Below are 21,772 nucleotides of genomic sequence, written 5' to 3'. Positions count from 1 at the left end.
ACCTCCTTTGTAAGTTACAAAATTACTTGTCGTCTTCCCGCTGACTCGTACCACATTCTCTGTTTTATCATGTATATTTTTAACCATGCTTATCAATTGTTTACTAATTTTTCTATTCATCATTATTTCCCATATATTTTCTCTGATTATACTATCGAAGGCTTCCTGTAAATCAACTGTTGCCAAATAAATCCCACCGTCTGAATCTGTTATTTGCCTCAAAGTAAATATACATCTTGGTTGATATATTGGTTCTAAATGGTGTTTATGTATGGTTTGATGTGGTGCCTAACCTCCTTTCTTAGTCTTCAATCTTCAATTATATCTTCAAATAGCTTGTATCTAGAACAAAGTAGCAATATTCCTCTATAATTTTGGCAATAGTTATATCTTCCTTTTTTGTGGATACATATTATTATTGCTATTCTCCATTCTTCTGGAATTATTTACGTAATCCTTGCTTAAGTCTATTAATCGAAGAAAAATAGTAAACCAATACAACGATTAGGGCGTGATCAACACGTGAACATTCCGGGCGAAACGCGGCGTAGCATAGTTATTGATCTGAATCAGTGGCGCTATAAAATACCTACATTCAAGCGCGGATCCAGGGGATTCGTCATTATGCTGTCAAAAACAAAGTAATTAACTAATATTTTGAGGGTACAAGGCTTAAAATGCCATGTCTTTGGAGGAGGACTCGTCCTAATACTAATGACCCCCCCCTTTGTCAAGACCCTGGATCCGCCCTTGTCTACATTGGATAAAGTTCTGAGAGTGGTTAACGAAGATAAGGACTTGATCAACATTTTATAATTTATTAAATGAAATAGAATTTCAATGCAAAAAACGAGGAAGAAACAGTTTATTATTAGAAAAAGCAGAATTAATTGTGTGGAAGCGAGAGTAGGAAAAATTAAGAAATTCGTAAAGAAAATACCTGGATGAAACGTGGGAAGGATTGGGTGGACTCTTCTATACTATCCACAAGGCAACCATTATTGGATGGGCTTTCCATGGGATGGGATGGGATTAAAAAACCCATCCGGTATGAATGTTGCAAAAAACGATTTACAAGTTTTTATTTAGTGACTGTGTATGTATGTGTGTAGATAAATCTAAGAAGTTCATTTTAATTGACTTTTAGCACTATGTCTTCTCTTCTTATTTGATCAAAGGCTCCAAAACTCAAGAATCTAAAAAAATCTATTTTGATGGAACGATGGTTAAGGCAGAGCTTTCACAAATTGTCCAAGAGCATAAAAATAAGTATAACTCAAACATTATTGATGAAATGACCAAAAAACAAAATAAAACCATTTCATGATTACCGCCCTACCATTTTGAACTCAATCCCATTGAGTTGATTCGAGCAGATGTGAAACAATATGTTGCAGCAGAAAATGAAACTTTTAAATTCTCTGAAGTTAAAAATATTTTTCATGAACCTATTCAAAGAATTAAATAAATGATAATAGATAAGTGAAAAAGTGTATGCAACATGTGACAGGAAAATGTTGAAACCAAAATATGGCTCAAAGACCATGTCATTGTTGTTAAAGTCGAGCCCCTTATTATAAATGTTGACGACAGTGGAAGCTTCATGTCATCTGATGGGGAATGAGAAAATGTATTTATTGAAGTAAAAAATGAAAATTTTATTTTAATATTTTTGTTTTTAAAAAGATGTGTTCCATATTTTGACCCTTCCGTTGTATTTTATATTATTAATCTGCTGTATGAAATCGCAAATTATTTCTTAAGTGCCGAGTGCGGTCCTGTTACATGCTCAGTTTTGTGCGTTTTTAACCCTGATCACGTGCACCACGCGTGAATATGTTTTGTTTTACTATTTTTCTTGGATGAATAGACTTTACCAGTAATATTCTGTGTAATAATTCCGCATCCTTATTTTCTCTACTTAACCATTTCCATCTTTATTTTCTATCGCTTTTAATATCTCGATTTTTTTTATTTTTGGTACTGACTCTTCTCGTATTGCGTTCTTTCCCTGTCAGTTTTCTCTTCGTTTCTTTCTGTCTCTATATATCCCGCTGTTAGTAACTCATCATAGTGTTTTTTCCATCTGTCTAACATTTTATTTTCTTCATTTATAATATTACCGTTGTAGTTTTTAAGCTACTTATTGGATTTTTCTTTACTCCAAACTAATCCCAAGACTTAGCCCTAGCTTCTTCTACTAGGTTTTTTACTTTGTCCTTCTGCTTGTTGTATATTTCATATCTTCGTCTTTTTTATTATTGCTGAGGTAGTATATGAAGTCTAAAATTTTTTTATTCGGTTTTCCGGTAATTTTAGAGAAAAGGTACAACAATTATTGAATTAGCAACCGAACTGAATGTTTAATGTGCAAAAAATAAGTTTAAAAATTAAATTCAAAAATATGAAAATTGATTAAAATTTTGAACACATTAATAAGGATGAAATTTCTTATTATTACTCACTTTTGTTTTCCAGGATTAACAGAATTCCTATCAATATTTTCATCATATTCACTTCTAACAAAATCTAAAGCTCCATCATCCCCAAACGCTCCCCATTCCAAATTAATTAATACGTTGCCGGATCCCATGTCGACGTCGTTCCATGTTTCGGCGTTAACTTGTTTTTCAACGTAGCAGGCATTCGAACCGGTACCTATTTTTAAAAACATAGTTTCTTGTTATTTATTTAGAGAATTTAATGTATTGGTACGTTTATTAATTACTAATAGCGGCAGAGAGGCTTATAAATAAATTTTTAAGCATGCACTGCTACAGCTAATGGTACTTCGACAAGTCTTTCCTATAACATTGAAAAAAAATTATAAATCTACCTCTACTAAACAATATCAAAATGTGTTTAATCAAAACTATAAATATTTTTAATACTTAATACATATATGTAATATTCCTATATGGAAGCTGTTCCGACTAAGAAAGACAGAATCTCTATCCTCCGAGGTTCCAGCTCGGTTCTGCGCATTCTCAAGCATGCGTAGTATAGATAAAATGTCTCGAACGAGAGAGAAAATGAATTTTGTCGGCACTGTAACGTAGAGAAGTTTTTTCCCATACCAACTGTCCATTATTGATGTGTCATTACACAGGGTGTTCCGGGGCTTAATGCAAAAAGGATTTTGACACATGACGTTTGAATTTGATCCTAGTCGGAGATTTTTAGATAGATAGATGTCTCGTTCATATGTTATATTAAAGACTTGTACTTAATATGCAAAATATTTTTAAAAGCAAGTAAAAAAAAATTAATAAAGTAATGCAATATTGAGTTAAAATAATTCTGCTACTTTCTAAAAGCCGTATCACGTTATGTAGTTCCCAATATTTGTTTTATGTATAGTTTTCAATGTTGACAAAAACTGTATTGCATGTAGTTTTCGATTTAGAAAACTGTACAGAAATACCATTCCCTAACATATTTTTGTACAGATTCTGCGCAATATGTGTCGTGTTTATGTTTGGCGTTTAGTCCAGCGTAATAACTCATTCCATGTTGAAATCATTTTATTCGATTTTCTGTCATTATGGACTTAAACCGCAATGGCTGCTTGTGCAGCGGTAGTATAGTATAGAATTATGTTCCAAACTATTTGCCAAGGCAATTCACGGATAAAACCAAAGCGAAAATGGATTCAAAATCGTTCGACTTAGAACGTGTTAAATATGTTTCTGCAAGAATATCTAATTGCATATAAAAACTTTTTAAAGATGTCTCAGGCATAATTTCTTTATTTTTTCAAAAACCAATTATACACATTAACGTAATAAATACTCAAAGGTAAGTAATGTTTATACGATGAAATGAAATCGTAAATGACAATTGACAATGACTTTTGGCAGTTCTATACCACCAATCAGGAGCGTTGTTTTGGTAAATTTCAATACAGAAAACTATATAAGTGTCATACACAATTTAACATACGCAAAGTTTCCTGTACGGAAGTTTTTGTCGATATTGACAACTGTACAGAAAGCGACATCTTAAACTACACAATGTCATACGGCGTTAAGGATAAATTTCTAATGCAATTTGCGGTCAAAGTGGAAACACAGCACACAACTTCAAGGCTATAAACCGTACTGACACGGTCCGTAGAGGTTGCAGGCTACAAGACTTTGCATTTCGAGCCGTACATAACACATGCGCACTAGGTCGAATTGAATAATGTTCTTTTTGTAAGAAAGATTAATACCTTTATCTGATTTATCGTAAAGTAGTTTGTAAACAGATACACACTGGAAAAGTAATCATTTATTTTGTATACATATTAAATCAATTATAATAATTTAAATTTAAGAGACAAAAAAACTGGTGTAAAGGCGCATGTGCGAGCTTTGTTCGCAAAGTTCAATTAGAAATGGGCTAATTATACGTCGAAGTGCGTGCCACTTCGGCTACAAATTGGGTTAGAAATGTCCTTAAGGCCTAATAGCACTATTGGATAATATTGTGACTTTTGTGTTGTTTGGTTGGTAGTGCTGGCTCTAATAGTCACAAATTATGAAATGTCATTTTGTTATATATGAACAAAAATAAAGATAATTGAAATTGTGAAGTTAAGTAATTGAAAACATATCATAGAAAAGACAAAGAAACATGAAAATTTCATTTTTTTATGCGTGCATGGATTATACATATACATACGTCAACATTAGATATTTTACGAGGTATTGTTGTCGAAAAATACAGGTATTTATGAAAGTTCAATCTGTTAAAATTTCATCTATTTAACAGGTTTTTACGAATGCCACAACACAGTTAAAAATATAGAAAAATTGTAAAAAAAAACGACCATACATAGATTTTCACAGTAACTTTTCGTCTTATTAATTGCATTGATATGTTAGTTTAGTTCTTACGAATTAGTGATTTTAGTGATATTAACAAATTTTAACAATCTGTTAAATAATGCACCTACCAACAATTAACCCAATCCTCGTAACGTGGTTTTTCCAAGCACATGACATTAAAGTTCCTGTGGTATCATTCAATATAGCGCATATTTCAATTTGTACATCCTATAAATAATAGAAAAAATGCCATGCATAAAAATGATAAAAAAAAGCATTCGAAGTTATTTGTGAATTATTCAGAAGGAGCAACGTTGCAATTGCAAGCATGTTGATAACGTTCAATTTTTTATTAAAGCTTTATCAAAAATACTTATTTCTTATACGTTTTTGTTGTTGTTTAATTGTAATAAATATTAAATAATTAAAGCCAAGGCAAAACAGACAGAGTTTTTTGTCAACCTCCGATATGCTATAAATAAAAGACAAGTTCGTACAAAACAATAATTTTATTACCAAAAGATCGGTACACTTACACTGTTACTTTTCGACATAATCACCGAAGAGAATGAGACATTTTGTCATATCTGTGGACAAGCTTTTCAATACCCTCTTCAAAGAAAGTTGTCGTCAATGAATTCAAGTAGAGTACAAACCTTGAAACTCCTGGTATTTGGTAGACAAAGCAGTAATGGTGAATCTGCGTTTTTATTTAACCATTCCGTCAACTTTTTGGACCGGGACATATTTGCGCCCCCTTCATCATGTACATCATCACGGCCATCCTTAAACTTTCGACAACATTCACACATTATCCGATGGATTTCTGCAGCACTATGGCCTTCAACATGTAGAAAACGAATCACAAATTCGCAAATTACACTTGGCGGGAGCATTAATAATGACGGACATGTTTACGTGGCTGTAGCACAACGCCGATTGACGCCTGAATGTCAACAATGGCGGAGTGTATAATGCGAGAGCTTCGCAGTCGCCTACAGAGCATTCCCGCTTTCTTCTGCCCGCGTAGCGTCTGCACGGAGCGATCGGAGGTTGACAAAAAAACGACCCTCGTACCTACAGTACAGGTTTCAAATCTTGACTATAACTTAATCCTGTAGATACGTTCTATTGCTCCCGCGCAGGAAAATCATAAAAAGTTTAGACATATAGGGGAATTGAAAAACTTCTGTGAAATCTTAAGGGCACGATCGTTTTGTTTGATGCAACTCCATTGAATTGTTTCGAAAAATAATTGGACGAAAGAAATGATCAAGATATGAAATTTGAAATATGCCGCCAAAAGTAGAAAGGAAACTGTTGTATCCGTGTCCGTTTAGTACCGCTAATGAACCTAGACGTGGCGCTGAAACGGTAACTTTGGTTGGCTATCTAAAGGAGGTGGTCGATCTGGGACGTACGACGTCCAATCGTGTCGACGCATTCCGCTTGCGCGAGTCGTTTTTGCGCAATGTAGGAAAATAATTCGTTGGATTTTCATTAGATAAATGCTCGGCGTTTTACGCCCACCGTATTACGTTCTACGTAAAATGTGCGTTGCTAGGAAAACACAGTATTGAGAGAATTTGTCACGAGAAAATTTTAGAGCTTACGATGAAGAAAGGGGTGGCCGTGTTTGTCAAACTATACATTATCCGACTTGACTTGAAACATTTGAAACAATCCTCGTATCTGTTAAGCCCCGACTTATTCTATAAATTTTATCTATAAAAAATAACATTCCAAAAAAAAATTAGTAGAAATAAGTATCTATAATTCGTAAAGAAACGAAAATTTAGGAACGTATAAGTTTAGCATAGAAAATTTGAGAAATCGAAAATATTTAGGACAATTACGAGCATAAACAATTTGTTAATTCGTTCATAATTATTATAATAATTGGCGCAACTTTTTCCTTCAAAGGCCATAGTTATAATTAAACTTTCAATGCTACATCCACTATACAGTATGTAGCAATAAAATTACATTATATTGATTATTTTTACAAGGTGAAATGATGAAAATGTTTACATACTTTTACCAAATGTAGAGCACCTCAGGAAGGAAATCATGAGGCTACTAAAAAGTGTCTTCTTTTTTATTAATTTACAAATACTATAGTTAATTTATTAAAACCACCAATGAACCAACGGAAACGACGTATTCGACAATGTTGTTGCAATTTTTAGTGAACGATCAAATCTTAGCAAAAATAGAACAAAAATAATGACGTATCACTTGATAAGGCATTAATGGGTCTGAAAACGACTTTGGGTTTAATTAAATTAAATAATTGGGTACGCCGTAACATAAATTTTGCAATTTACCGCCGATCTATATTTTTAAAAGTGTTTTAAAAGCTACAGCAGCATCCACACCACATTGTTTTGTTTTACTATCCTATCGCATCGTACTAGTGGCTATAAGTTAGTGGATAGTAAGACGAAGATTGCAGGAAAAGAACCTGACCACTAAAACACCTGCGATTGGTCCAAAACTTACTCCGATTCATCATCTGAATTGGATGTTGGAACAATGGGAATGGGAATATGCCTTCATGGTAGCGACCAAAGAAGGAAAATGTACCGAAGACCAAGAGAGCGATTTGCAGATTGCTGCTTTGAAGAGCGTAGTGCTTAAGAAGATGTATGATTTGATATCAAGGAGATTTTAGCAATACATATGGTACTTTACATCGACTACATTGGAGATGAATTCACGTTTATGCATGACAATACAAGGCCGAACACCACCAGAATCGTGCAAGATTACATTGCAGTAGTTGGTTTAAAGTGTTATGGAGGGGTCAGCATACTAAATGCGATAGAACATTTATGGGATGAGCTAAAAAGAAGAATTCGAGCTAGACTTCCTAGTCCAAACTTGATCCCAAAGCTTATTATTGCAGTAGAAGAAGAAACAATAGCTAACTCAATTAGATCTGTGCCTAATCGTTTGAAACATGTTATTAGGGCATGAGTCGGCAACCTGCGGCTCGCGACCCATATGCGGCTCTTGTTGTTGTAGTTTTTAAAAAGTTGCGGTTGAGGCACTGAAATTTTCTCTTTCCTTTTCGAAGACCATCTCTTTACTTATGCTAAAGGTTCGACTGAATCATAGTTTGTAGTCATCGTTATTTCACTATTATCATTCCATCTAACAAATAGAAGTTGGTTTCTTTCATCGTATTGAAATTCAAAGAAACCACTTTTTTTTTATTGTCTTGGCGGGTACAAGAGGACATTTCTTTGAACGATTGTCACGTACAGTTCCAGTAGCTCGTATTCCAATCATTCTAAGTGCATTTAAAAGATCATGGCTTGCAAAATAATTGTCGAAAAATAGGACGTGATCGCTTGTGGCATCACTCGGAGAACCTAGTGGAAGTGAGATTTTAATTTTGGTTGGTGTTTGAACAGATGACGGTTTAGCTCCACAATCGAATGAACAACAAAATCCATCCGAGCTACACAACATCCAGTTTCTTGTATCCGAAACGAACAGGTTTACCTCTTATAAATTGCTTCACAGAGTGATGACCATAATATTTAACCATTGCTTCGTCTATAGACAAAAATTTATGAAAAGTTCCCCATTGTTGAAACTTTGAGTTGAGAATGTTTATAAGTGGCCGAATTTTGTCCTCAGTATCCAGTGTTCTGTTATCTGCTAAATGTAAATGTTTTTTTATTTCTGTAAATCTGTTTCGACTAATTGCATTTGAAATAAATGGAACTCCAACATCCTCATCAAGATTCCAATAAAGGCGCTCAAGATGTAATTTACGGTACCCAGAAAAGAGAAGAACACCAACGAAAATTTTTAACTCTTATTTGGTTGTTACAAAATTATGATTCTTCTTAGACGCCGCATAAATGTTGGTTTGGTCGACAATATGTTGAACCACTTCCTCATCAAATATTTTTTCGAAAATCTGTACAGCATTCAGCCCTCTTAGATCTTGTCGAAGTTGTTCTAACCGAACTTCGGCTCCATCTGTGCTGTCTATCTCTAATACTGTAGGTACTTGCGTCCAATTAGGATTCCCCTTTAGAAGATGCCATCTCTCTAACAGTGGCATACTATCCAAATTTTAGGTTGAATTAGTTGGCTGCACATTTTGAAGTTCCGTCAGTGGCAGGCCATCTTCGTCTTCAAAATCAGACCCATCGAGGTAAATTTCTACCTCACCTGGAATATCTGCTGGGAGATCTGCACCTAATAAATCGTCTTCATCCAATTCTTCCTCGTCAGTTTGATAATCCACTTCTGGCGGAATTATAACGACATCAACTTCCAAATTAGCATTATGTGCTTGTTCGACAGCATCTACTGCAGAAGCTAAGGTTTTGAATATTTTACCATAAAAAGAGGTAGTTGCAATTCCGTTGATGTCCATTGTAGAATGTTCCTGGAAAAATAGCCCAGTATAGTCGTGTGCCCACTGTACCCAGTGTATACTACGTAGAAGCGCGGTAAATATATTCACAGCCAAATCTATTGATACTCACTGCCACAGTTCTATTAAAATAACACTAGTAAACAATGTTTTTATGTTACATTTACGAAATACGCCGTTGTGTGGCGCTGAAATCGAGATAATTTAGGTGTACCCATTCGAGTACACTGGGCGCTAATGGGTTAAGAAATTAAGTGTTGTACATAGGAAGTCTAAATAAGTTTTCATAAATTCTAGTCTATTGAATTGTCTTTCCAACGGCGTATTTCTTATTTTTTCATCTGATAATGAAAAGAAAATATTGTTGAAGCGAAAAGTTCACAGTGGGCCGATTTCTATGCACGCAGGTATTTATAATTAATATTTTTGAGGAATGTATAGACGACTGTCTCCGTGGATACAAGCATATTTTTCTTAAATAATTGTTTGAGCTCACCAAGTATTGTTTCTCGATTTCGGAGACGTACTAGATCACGATTTGAGTGATCTAGTACTGGTTTAATCAATATACCACGTTGTGGTTTTATAATTACTGATCCTTTAGGAAATGTTTTATGGTTTGTTTTATTCTACTTGCATCTTGTTTCTATTTGATCTAGTTAAGGTTCCTTCTGATCGCGAATAAGAAGCTGTTTCATTTAAGGACTCCAATTTAATAGATTGCAGAAAAATCTTTTGATCCACTTCTTGAACTACTATTTCATTTTGAATAAGCGATCTGTCCTTGTTATTTTTGTGTACAAAAATATATATTTCTTCTGTATATATCTTCGTTTCGTATTATTGTGTTAACTTTGGTAGAACTTTTGTTACTTTCGTTCAAAATACCACATTTTCATCCGGAACGTCGAACTCATCCACTATTTTGGTTCAATTTTTAATAGTGATACTTTTCCAAGTGGAACAATAAAACGACATGAAGATAGAGCACACAATAAGCACTGGACAAGTAAATTGAGAACTTAGTACGTAGAGTCTTACAAAGAAATCATCTGTATCCATATCATATTCAAATGGCTTAGAGTCTACATCTTGGAGATGAAATCCATACACATACACAGAACTATTTATAGGTTAAGTCCAAATTAGATGAATTTTCGTAATTCATATGTGTGGACAGAAAATCCCCACGATATTCTAGAATGTCGTCAAGATTTTTTGTTAACGTGCGGATTGGTGTTATGAATGACAAATTAGTAGGTCCTCACTTTGGTACTTTAAGAGGACAGGTCTATTTGGATTTTCTACAAAATCTTTTGCCGAATCGCTTACCAATATCTATAGTCTATTTCAGAAATGTATGGAGTAATAAAATGGGGAATTCCGTCCAGTTCGGCTCAATTTCGGCGTGTTCCATAGGTGTAGGTCTTGAAATATTGTGTAGAGATTACTTAGGTAGTAGATTATACAATTACGTTTTGCGATTAACCTTCTATTCGTGCCTTTGCCTAATTCCAACCCTATTTCAGATTCGGCTTCCCTTTTTACGAATATCCTACCGGCACGCCTTTGGTACACTATTATCAGTGTTTGTGAATGGATAACAATAGGGTAAACCCATAAATTGACCCCAACCCGGGTGGTACTGCGTACACTTGATAAAAAGAAATAATTTTACAAATCAATGCCAAACTATGAAAGTGGCTTCAATTTTCGTTGGGTCACTCCGTGATCCCTTTGCATACCTAATGAGATTTTATTACTCTACACCTTTCGGAAATAAACTATAATAGTGTTTATGGCTACAGGTATATAGGTGAAGATTCTATTTCTTGGCCTGATTTCAATCCCGTTAGTTAGCATATTTGGGGACGATTGAAGCAAATAGTTTTCACAGATAATATTGATAACCAACAATAATTAATTGAAAGAACTATACTTTTTGCAATACTATTAAATTCGGCACCAAAAACATGCAGACGCCGCTGGGTTAAATTTCGAAAATCTACTTTAAATTATTTTTCTTTTGTTGAAATTATTGTATATTTTTTTTAGTTCTTATTTATGCGTCATAATTAGTTACTGTTTTGTTTGTTTGATATTTCTCGTTATTGCAATTCGATACAGTTATACATTTCAGTCAAAAAATTCGGGGTTTATAAAATTCGCTTAAATTATGTAAGACCTTATTATGTTTGTTCTTTGTTTGATAAGATTTGATCGTTAAGGTTAGGTCAGCCCTAATTAACACCCTAGAATGGTTCGATCACTTACTACTCATATAGATTTTTTATTTAAAAGATTTTTTTCGAGACTTTGATCCCCTACAACTCCTCCGGGATGCAACTTGGTACAGAGGTAAATTCCTTCCAATTGTCATATTTTGGGCACCCCTAAACGCCTCTGCTCTAAGACGTTTCTTATGCAAGACACGTATATACAATAAAAGTTCAATATATTCATGCTAAACTTATTTGTAACCAAATTTATTTCTGTTGATTGTGATTACAAATTTATTAAATTACAATGGGCTTTAAGGCCGAGTCATAATAAGTAATATTTGTTATAAATTCATTAAGAAAACTGTCAAAGTGATAAAAGTTTTTCGTCGTTTTTGTTGATTAATTGTTGTGACACATTTCTATTGTACCGGGTGGGCAATTAGAAAAGCTCCCGACCATATCTTAGGAACGGATAATATTACAGTTTTAGAGAAAAAAATAATTATGACAAAAGTGGCCCCGGGAAACACGTAGAAATTATTTTCAGAATTTCAGGTCCACTACTAGAGGGCGCATATGAAAATATATATTTGAGAAAGTAAATTTTTTAAAAAATTTATCCAATTAAGTGGTAATGCATATGCGATAATCGAATTCTTCACAAAATTCACCGCATTTTTCATTTCGTTTTAGTCTAGTGATGAACCTAATATTCTGAAAATAATTGTGTTTCTCGGGGCCACTTTTAGTTGGCCTACCCGTATAACAACAACCTAAAAGTACTTCGGAACTCTAGGAAATAAATTTATAGTTGGAAAAGACTGCAAAAAATGGCACAAAAGCCTTCAATGTAATCTAAGATAACTAAGGACAGATTCTTTCAAATAAAAGATTAAATGGAATGCACATAACTAGACTTAATCAAATCAAGGTGTTTCAAGGTCCCCTAAATTATTTAATATACAGGGTGTTTCACAAAAAGGTGTTTTCGTCTTTAGGATAGACAGAAAACTGAGGTTGGGATTTACTAAGTAAAAAAATTTTGTAACACACATTTTTTATAATTTTTCCGAAACTACTGTCAACATTGTATTGAAATTTAATACGAATTTGTTTTGAATGCTGATACATCCAATGAATTTGGTTTGGGGTCTGACTCTCATAGAGGGCACTAGTTACGCGGTTCGTACCAAGTAGTATTGAACTTTTATTATTTTTATTAAACAAAATTTCAAATAAACTTAAATATCATTTGATTCTACACCAAAAAGGTACTCTTGGTAAAACTCGATTCTGTGTACCGTTCTCAGAGTATTTTATTTTGAAAATTATTGAAAATTCTCCAAACTTTGTTTAATAAAAATAATAAAAGTTCAATACTACTTGGTACGAACCGCGTAACTAGCGCCCTCTATGAGAGTCAGACCTCAAACCGAATTCATTGGATGTATCAGCATTCAAAACAAATTCGTATAAAATTTCAATACAATGTTGACAATAGTTTCGGTAAAATTATAAAAAATGTGTGTTTTTTTCTTCAAAGCCATTTATCTTGAATACGGATGGCGTTACGAGATTTTTTTTTTTTGAGCAAATTCCAAAGTATTTCACAGTTTTCTATCTATCCTAGAGACGAGATTACCTTTTTTGAAACACCCTGTATAAATCTGCTTTACCCACAACGAATTTGCAGATGACAAAGCCTTGCTTGCATCACACCAAAATCCAAACAGCACCTAGACATCTTCAGTTCCAATAAAACTTAAGAAACCAAAGGAAACGTGTGCTTGTAACTTTTTTTTCGCATATAAATTGTTATTTAAGAATTATAACCACAATTATATCTTGTAGAAACGTTTGATACTACCCATTGTAATTTAATAAACTGTAATTTTTTGTATATTGTACATTATGTTCATGTATTCTAAAACAACCAGTCATGCGTAGTTGTGCATTTCATATTATGCCTTAACCAAATAAACGGTCATTATTTTTCCTTTTTTACAATTTTAAACTCACCAACGATAGCACCGATTCGACATTGGTGATTCAACCAAGCACAAGACATAAGGGTGCCTGTCGAATCGTTTAATATAGCCATGACTGATATTTCAAAATCCTGAAATATACTGAAATGTGCATATTCTAGAATATAATTCACTATATCGATTTGAAAATTCAAGCAGTTCATTAATTATTGTCTATTATTTAAACCAAAAAGAGTTTTTTTCAAAATACACGTCAAGTTTTAAACAAAATCAATACGCAAAAATGCAACTTCCTGCAACCCTGCATCAATATTTATCTACATAACAATGCTATTTTTTAAAATTATAATTCAACTAATTAATTTTTCAAATTGCATAATTTGATTGGTACACAGCCGCATGCCATTTAACGGCAATAACATGTAGTAGAAAGTATAATAGATGCTTGGTGGCTCCATCTATTAAAGAGCAATTGATTTTTGAATGTTTTTAAGGAGAAATTAACTGTAACCGCACAGAATATTCTAGAAAGAAGTTGTACCGGGTGGGTAACTAAAAACGGCCGTTTGCCGTATCTCGGGGACGGATATTACAGCTTCAGGGAAAAAATTATGATAAAAGCAACATTTACCCAATCGAGTGGCAATTTATGTACAAGAATCGAATTCTTCAACAAATTCTGCTCATTTTTCATTTCACAAATTTTAGTCTATCTCTTCGAATAAGAGGTAGGGGAGAGTGGGAACCTTGTTATGAAAAATGTAGAGAGATAGGAGATTTAACGTGAAAAATAAGGGTTCTGAAGATAATAAAGTATCGGTTGTCACAGGATGTGACAGCTGTCAAGTCGGAGAAATAATCACACATTTTTATTTTGCAGTTGGGTCACGAACTACTACTACTACTACTGTGGCAACGCAAACCCGAGTTAATTTTTGGCCTCGCCAACAAGTTGCCTCCATAATTTTCTATACTCGGCCAGTTAGGTCACGTGGCTTAAAATGACAAGTATAAAATTTTCATGACAACATTTTTTTCCAAACAAATATTTCAACATGATGCTTAAAATATAATTTCATCAAAGGCACGCTGATTAGGACATAATGATATAGTGATTCATTTTGACTACCCTATAATCCATTTATTGAATTTCAAAACTTCTCTTTCCAATATCAGTGTCCATTAATTGTTTACTTTATACGAGCGCATGATAATATTTTGTAGTAGACTGCCACGCATCGTACTTGAAGGAAAACCAATAGGGAAAAGAAAACCCGAACGACCACCTAAGAGATGGATGGACAGCTGGCAGTCCACCTTCCAGAAACTGATACAGAGGAACCTGCAAAACTAACAGATCATGTGATCTTAAAAATAAATAAGAAGAAGAAGAAATTCAGAACTGTAAGTTTTAAAATGAGTAAAATCAAGCAACTATCGGTACATAAATCGCAGATCTTTATAATCTAGGCAAAAGTAGCCGTACCATTGTTACCGAATTGAAAATACCTCGACGTGGACTACAACGTGAAAAATTATGCATCCACCAGGAACTTTGACTATGAAAAACGTTCAGGGGGGCCTCGAAAAACCATAACCGCTGAAGATAAACGTATTGTGTTTATCAGTAAACGTGAGTCTTTGAGTACATTGAAAACAAGTAAACGAGATCGTCGACTCCAGGGCTCAGAGATAGCAGCTCAGATCAATGAATCTAAGGATCTACCTTTAAATACTTCTACAGTGAAAAGGAAAGCGAGAGAAACTGGCCTTTTTGGAAGGTGAAAAACCTCTTTTAAGACGTCAAAATAAAATTAGGAAGTTGTAGTGAGCCGAAGAACTAAAAAATTAGATGACGAGTGGTAGTTTTATGGAGGGATGAGTCAGACTTTGAGATTTTTGGGTCTAAAGAAAAACGGTTGTTAGATTCATGTGTAATCTCGACTGTAAAACACGGCGTAGGCTCGGTGATTGTTTGGGGATGTTTTGTGAGAACCGCGAGAGACTTGTTAAAAATTGAAGGGATTTGGAAAAAGAAAGATATAAAAAATATTAAAGAAAAACTTAGTGCGTTCTGGCCGGTAATTGATCGACAGAAAATTTATCTTCCAGCATGACAACGATTCCCAGCATTAATGGAAGCTGAGCAAAGAGTATTTGAATGAATTGTAGAAGAATGTACTGGAAGTAATGATTTGGCCGTCACAGTCGCCCGACATCAACCCCATTGAGTTTTTGTAAGACTTCACATCTATGGAATATGAAAAACGATTATTTGTTACAGATAATGCCAAAATTCTGTACTGAAATATAAAAGCAAAAGAGAATTGAATCGATTAATAACAAACAAATACTGAATGTACTTTTATTATTATTATATTCTTAGTGCAATATCAAAATCGAAAGTTTTTCCTTTTTTTGTATTTATCACGGATTTTTTTAAGGAAACTGTCGATTTGAATCTTCAAATCGTAATTGAAATATTGTAATAAAAAATTTTATTCCAGGAAAACAATAAATACGTTAATTGCTTTTTTATATGTTTTTCTATTCATTTTAAGAATAATCCGATTCATGATAATTAGTAGAAAAAGCATGAACTATAATTTATTTTTATGAGTAAGAAACCTTATCGCTATTAGATAAGGCCCGTTTAAAAATAGTTTTCAGATTGCGATAAAACGACACCTACACAAAAAATAAACACGAAATGTACAAATAATCTGAATATAGTTAATTTAACAATAATAAAAAAAAACTTGGTTAATGTCGGGTTTGGTTATTCCGATCTGGGAAATACCACAAATTCATTGCAGTTGGAAACCTGTCTTAATTAGGATTAACAGTGAATCATAACCTGCCTAACATAGATACTGGGTTTTTTCACTGCTTGCAACTTAGGAATACAAGATAACGTGATTAACAACTTTGAAAAACTATTTATTATTATGAAATATAAATAAATAAAGTGGTTTCAATAATTTGACTACTGTTGGATGTCAAGACTATCAAGAACACACTAAGCGTGTTTATGCTCTCTTAAATACTAATCCTATTTTATACAAAAGATATACGAGGATATATTGAAAAATTCTTAGCCTACTATAGAACCAAACAGAATTTCAATGTCAAAATATTTTTTTAGTCATCATATTACCTCCTCGTTGGAAGAAACGACTTTTTTAACCTTTTTTTTCATTTGAGGAGCCAAATCTGGTAAATAAGGGGGATTACTAGTAATTCAAACCCTATATCACGAATTTTTTGCATAGCAACATGAGATTTGTGTACAGGGGCGTTGTCCTGCAAAAACATAGCACCTTTGGATAACTTTCCGTGTCTTTTCTCTTTATTTTTTTCCCGTAGAGCAGTCAGTAATGTCGAATAGTAATCTCCAGTTATTGTTCAACCATTGTCCAAAAAAACAATCATGATTACTCCAGGGCAATCGCAAAAAACTGAAGCAAAAACTTTTACAGCGGATTTTAAGACACGAAACTTCTTAGGTCTTGGAGAACCAGATTGTCGCCATTCTATCGACTGTTGCTTCGTTTCTGGATCGAAGAAATGTACCCAAGTCTCATCCATAGTAATAATTCGGTTTAAGAAGTCTACATCGTTTTCAAATCGAGCACAGATCGGACGCGATGCTTCTACCCTTGCACGCTTTTGGTCAAAATTCAAACATTTGGGGATCCATTTTGCAGCTACTTTTCTCATGTCCAAATTGACGTGAACTATATGATGAACGCGTTCGTATCAAATAATCAGTGCTTTAGATATCCGTTTTAGTCCACTTCGACGGTCTGATAAAATCATGTAATGAACTGCGTCGATATTTTCGGGGACTAACACAGAAACTTGCCTTCTCGATCGGTCATCATCTTCAATAGAAAATTTACCTCTTTTGAAGCTTGAAGTCCAATTTTTCACGGTCGCATACGAAAGACATTGATCACCAAGGGTATTAATCATTTCTTCGTAAATCTGCTTACCTCTTAACCCTTTTAAATAAAGGTACTTGATGATGGCTCGATACTCCAATTTTTCAATTTTCACATTTTCGGCGGACACCTTTTGTCTTTTAATTTATTGTGTAACTCTGGTGGTTTACTTGTTTGACGTTAAACTTTACACTGACACTTCTAATAAGTTATTGTTCGTTGCTATGGTAACTCAATATTTTGTTTAATAATGGAACTGGTCTAGGCTAACTAGATATCAATACATCCTCGTAATTAATTATATTTATGGTCGTTAAAGCCACATCAATACAAAAATAAGGGTAACTAATTTGATAAGATATGGAACTTCACTAAGGGACATATGGAATCGCTTAACTACGATGTTGGTTCCCGTCAGAGGATAGAATATAAGACAGAAATTAGGTAATCCGAAACGATAAGTTAATAAAAACAGAAAATAAGAGACATTGTATAACTTAATATATAGTAAATAGATCTCAAACGGTGTTCTCATCAGGAATGGCGGGATAATTTACAGATAAATAAAAATGTTTTAAAACGTATCACCAGTTACCACTTTATCATGACGGCTGCAGTAATATAAGACTTATTATGAGAAATGTAACGTTATCTTTAAAACTTTGCAAACATTATATATTCTTCAAGTTGTATGTTTAGTCTAAAGCAGAGTTTACACGTATCAAGTAGCTAAAGTCTGGTTTTTTAGCGAGTGTCTTCATTTTGCTAAGTATTCCGGTTTGGTTGACATTTAGTACTGTGGAATTAAACATGGCTGAAAAAATGGTGAATTATCAGAAACACTTGCAGAAGAAGTGAAGAAACATAAAAATAAGCGTTGTTGGATACGAAAATGGATGAGTATATGGTGCTTCTTCTACTTTGTTAACAGAATTAGCAACTACAAACTTTAATGTTGTCGCTCCACTCCAACGAGTCATTTTAATCACTCTGTACTAATGAACTAGACTAAACCAACTAGGTACTTGCGCAAGTACTAAATCAAGTTGTTTTCACCATACAAGTAACTAAATTTAGTTACTTGATTTAGTAACTTGCTTTAGCTACTTGACACGTGTAAACTCGGCTCCGCATCGGGAGACGAAAAACCGGAAGCTAAAATTTAGTATTTTCACGTGTATAACAAACACCTTTCTTTCTGTCGAATTTTGAAATTAGTAGTGTATAGTATAGCCAAAATAGCGTCACAGAATTCATTGCCGGCTAAATCGCGAATAATTTACGAAGCTCCGTATTCAAGAAATATAGGTACTTTTAAAACTATTTCAAACTAATTACATTTCTTAAACAAAATTGGAAAACTTACAAGCTCAAGAAAGCTGCGATTTTTACGAGTACAGAGTGATTTTTAATTAATGCTCCCGATGAAGTATATTTAATCCATTAGCGCCCAGCGCCCTCTTTTGAAGACACTTGGCAGTAATATAACCAGTTTTTATTCTCCCTACCATGAAATAGAGATAACAAGGGATGAGTATTTCTAAATTAGTCATTCCGTGAATTATCTCACCACTTCTGCTGGGGACCATTAGGATCTATTAAGACGTCGGTGTCAATTTAGATAAGAGGTTATAAAGACAAGCACAGAACATTTTGCGGTAATTGTAATGTAATGTAATAAATTTCACAAAACAAATTAAATTCCTTTTTTATTCTTTTTATTATAGAATGATGTTTTAGATTTATAGTCTTATAATCATATTTTTAATTATTACATTACATTTAGAACGAGTGTTGTTAAACTGCTCTGATAAGACATAATGACGTCGAACTAGTCAGTGATTACAAACCCCTCCTTGCAATTGCAAGCCATTGGGGATGTTAATATAACAAAAGGGTCGATTTACATCACGCTCTTCAGAGGAGTTGTAATTCAATAATCGTCGAGGCATTAGCCAGGAAAGTAGTTGTTTTTTACTTTAAAGAACGGCAGAATTCATATTCGAAATATTGAATTTCGAAATGATTTCAGAAGTGAATAGTAGAAATCCTTTATTTTGATACATCTCACACACCTCATTTACCAACGGAATCTATTTTATTGGCGACTAGGCTAGATTTATAACTGACCAATGTTTCGCATTTGGAAGTGAGGATGGAGCCACTTAGTGTTCGCTGGAAAACGTTTAACTACATGAATCAAATAGCGACACTGTTTGACGTTGTTTTCAGTTTGGGTCTCAAGTCCGAACGAGGGTTGTTAAACTGCTCTGGTGAGACGTAATGAAGTCGAAATTAGTCAGTAGTTAAAACCTTTATTTGAAATTGCGAGCCATTGGGGATGTTAATATCGACAAAAGGGTCGATTGACCTTACGTTCTTCAGAGGAGTTGTAATTCAATATTCTTCGAGGCATTAGCCAGGAAAGTAGTTGTTTTCTCCTTTGAAGAACGGCGGAATACATTTTGGAATTATTGACTTTTTCCGCTATCTTTCTCCACTTTTTCCTGTTCTGCGTATTACCATCAACGGACTCCCGTTTTGTTAAGATTACTTGTTACTTGACTTTTTGGTCTTCCTTTGGGCCGGTTTCCTAAGGGTTTCCATTCTGTTATTTTTTTAACATCACTATTATTTTTCATCCGTTTTACGTGTTCTTGCCATCGTATTCGCTGCGATTTTATATATCTGGTCGTAGTCTCCTCGTTTAAGATTTCTCTAATTTCAGCGTTCATTTTGTTATATTATATAATTTCATTTTCCTTTCGAAGGTGTTAAGGATTTCTTCATCGGCTTTTGTTAGATTCATCGTTTCTCCTCCATAAGTTACTGTTGTCCTTATTGCTGTTCTGTAGATTTTCGTTTTAGTACGTCTACTGATTTTTCCGCTTTGCATTAGAAACCGGAATTTATAATATGCTCGGTGAAATTTTAAAGTCACAGGGTCTCATTGGAGGACGGCACTTTTTGAATAAATTTAGACGTAGTAATATTTTTTTCCTACGCGTATAAGTTGCTCATGAAAAATTAACGATATTTTCATTAAAATCGTTCGAAAAAAAAGTAAATTACGCGTTAATGGGTTAATGTTCAAGGTTATTGTTTTATTTGGGTTTGCAGAAGTTTGTCGAATTTGTGAAATCAACCATATAACATCGGATGATATTGAAGATTCGGGAACGTTATCATGGTGACCACTGAGTTTTTAAAATAAAATTCCCTGATGTATCCAGGTTTTTCAGTTTTGTGGCCACCATGGTTATTAATTGTAAAACTTAAGGGAACAAAGAATGATATAAACAGGAGATTTGTGGTTACTGAAAAATATGTTAAATTTCGTCCAGCAGGATCAAAGGATCGCCGCCGATCAATCAGGTCGTGGTTAAAAACCAGACTTTTAAGGTTCCCGAAACAGTGGCCAATTTTCTTCAACTTAAAAATGCTAACTAATAAACAGTAAGATGAGTCGCAGTCGATCGTGAGTTTTCAATTAGGGTCATAATATTCCTAATGGGAAAAATTTGAGGATAGTTTCCTTCCCCGGAATATCAATGAAACGATTGTATGTAATACGTGGTTCGATTTTGAATTTCAAAACGGATTTTTTAAATTATGCGAAGACAACAATGAAACGTATTGTGTCTAAAATAAATTTTGCAAATAGAGAGATACGTTACTTGAATGTAAAATACAATGAACCGACATTTTATGTTAAAAATTTAATAAATAATCTACTAATTATCATGAATGTATTTATTAATGAGTTTTTTTAACATTTAACTCACCCCTCTTCGATCAATAGCTTCGTTTAACATTTGGACAACGTCGTTTCCAACTACGTTCGAACAATTAAACCCTTTGGTCCACCTTTCCAGATATCCTATGGTTAGACCTTTTTGCGACAAAGGGAAGCTGAATGTGAAGCCCAAAGGTAATTTTTGATCAGCTACTTGTTCTTCTTTGACGAAAATCGCTAAACATTCTGCTATGTGATCGAAAAGTTGTTCTCCGGATCCTAACATGATGTGTTGCGGTATAGCGAAGATTTTCGATTTCATCTCGAAATGATCACCGCTAAGTTCGATCAGTAAAACCCTGAAGTTGGTGCCGCCTAAATCGAGAGCTAGAAATTTACCATTTTCTGAAAAAAATAAAATGAAATAAGGTATAAAACTAGTTTATAGTACATCTGTTGACGAAAAAATTTTAGCTGTTCTTCACTACATATGGTAAAATATAATAAGAAGATCTCCTTCAAGAGCAATACCATCATAACAACTTCTCGATGCCGTGCTTGTACAAGGATTTGTCTTTTGCTCTAAAATAGGCTTCAGTTTCAGTAATTGCATCTTCATTTTAGCTGAATTTTTACCGGCGAGTTTTTTTGAGATCAGAGAATAGCCAATAG

General features: G+C 33.9%; 1 protein-coding gene across 8 annotated transcripts in view; it reads right to left on the bottom strand.

Moving 5' to 3' along the window:
• Positions 1-21,772, bottom strand: part of LOC130449560 (hexokinase type 2) — an 89,484-nt gene that overhangs the window by 7,910 nt on the left and 59,802 nt on the right. For 4 of the 8 annotated variants that reach the window (XM_056787455.1, XM_056787451.1, XM_056787457.1 and 1 more), the window contains 3 exons: positions 21,150-21,505; positions 4,940-5,039; positions 2,466-2,658 (listed from right to left, as the gene is read on the bottom strand). In XM_056787455.1, coding sequence (XP_056643433.1) covers positions 2,466-2,658; positions 4,940-5,039; positions 21,150-21,505 — 649 coding nt within the window. Of the gene's footprint in view, positions 1-2,465; positions 2,659-4,939; positions 5,040-13,451; positions 13,552-21,149; positions 21,506-21,772 lie in introns of all 8 variants that reach the window. The other 4 variants (XM_056787456.1, XM_056787454.1, XM_056787458.1 and 1 more) reach the window with 1 other exon arrangement.

This window comes from Diorhabda sublineata, chromosome 10, assembly GCF_026230105.1.
Source record: "Diorhabda sublineata isolate icDioSubl1.1 chromosome 10, icDioSubl1.1, whole genome shotgun sequence".
In the NCBI taxonomy this organism is placed as follows: Eukaryota; Metazoa; Arthropoda; class Insecta; order Coleoptera; family Chrysomelidae; genus Diorhabda; species Diorhabda sublineata.
The sequence above is the reverse complement of the archived record's forward strand: the minus strand, read 5'-3'. Positions and strand labels throughout refer to the sequence as shown.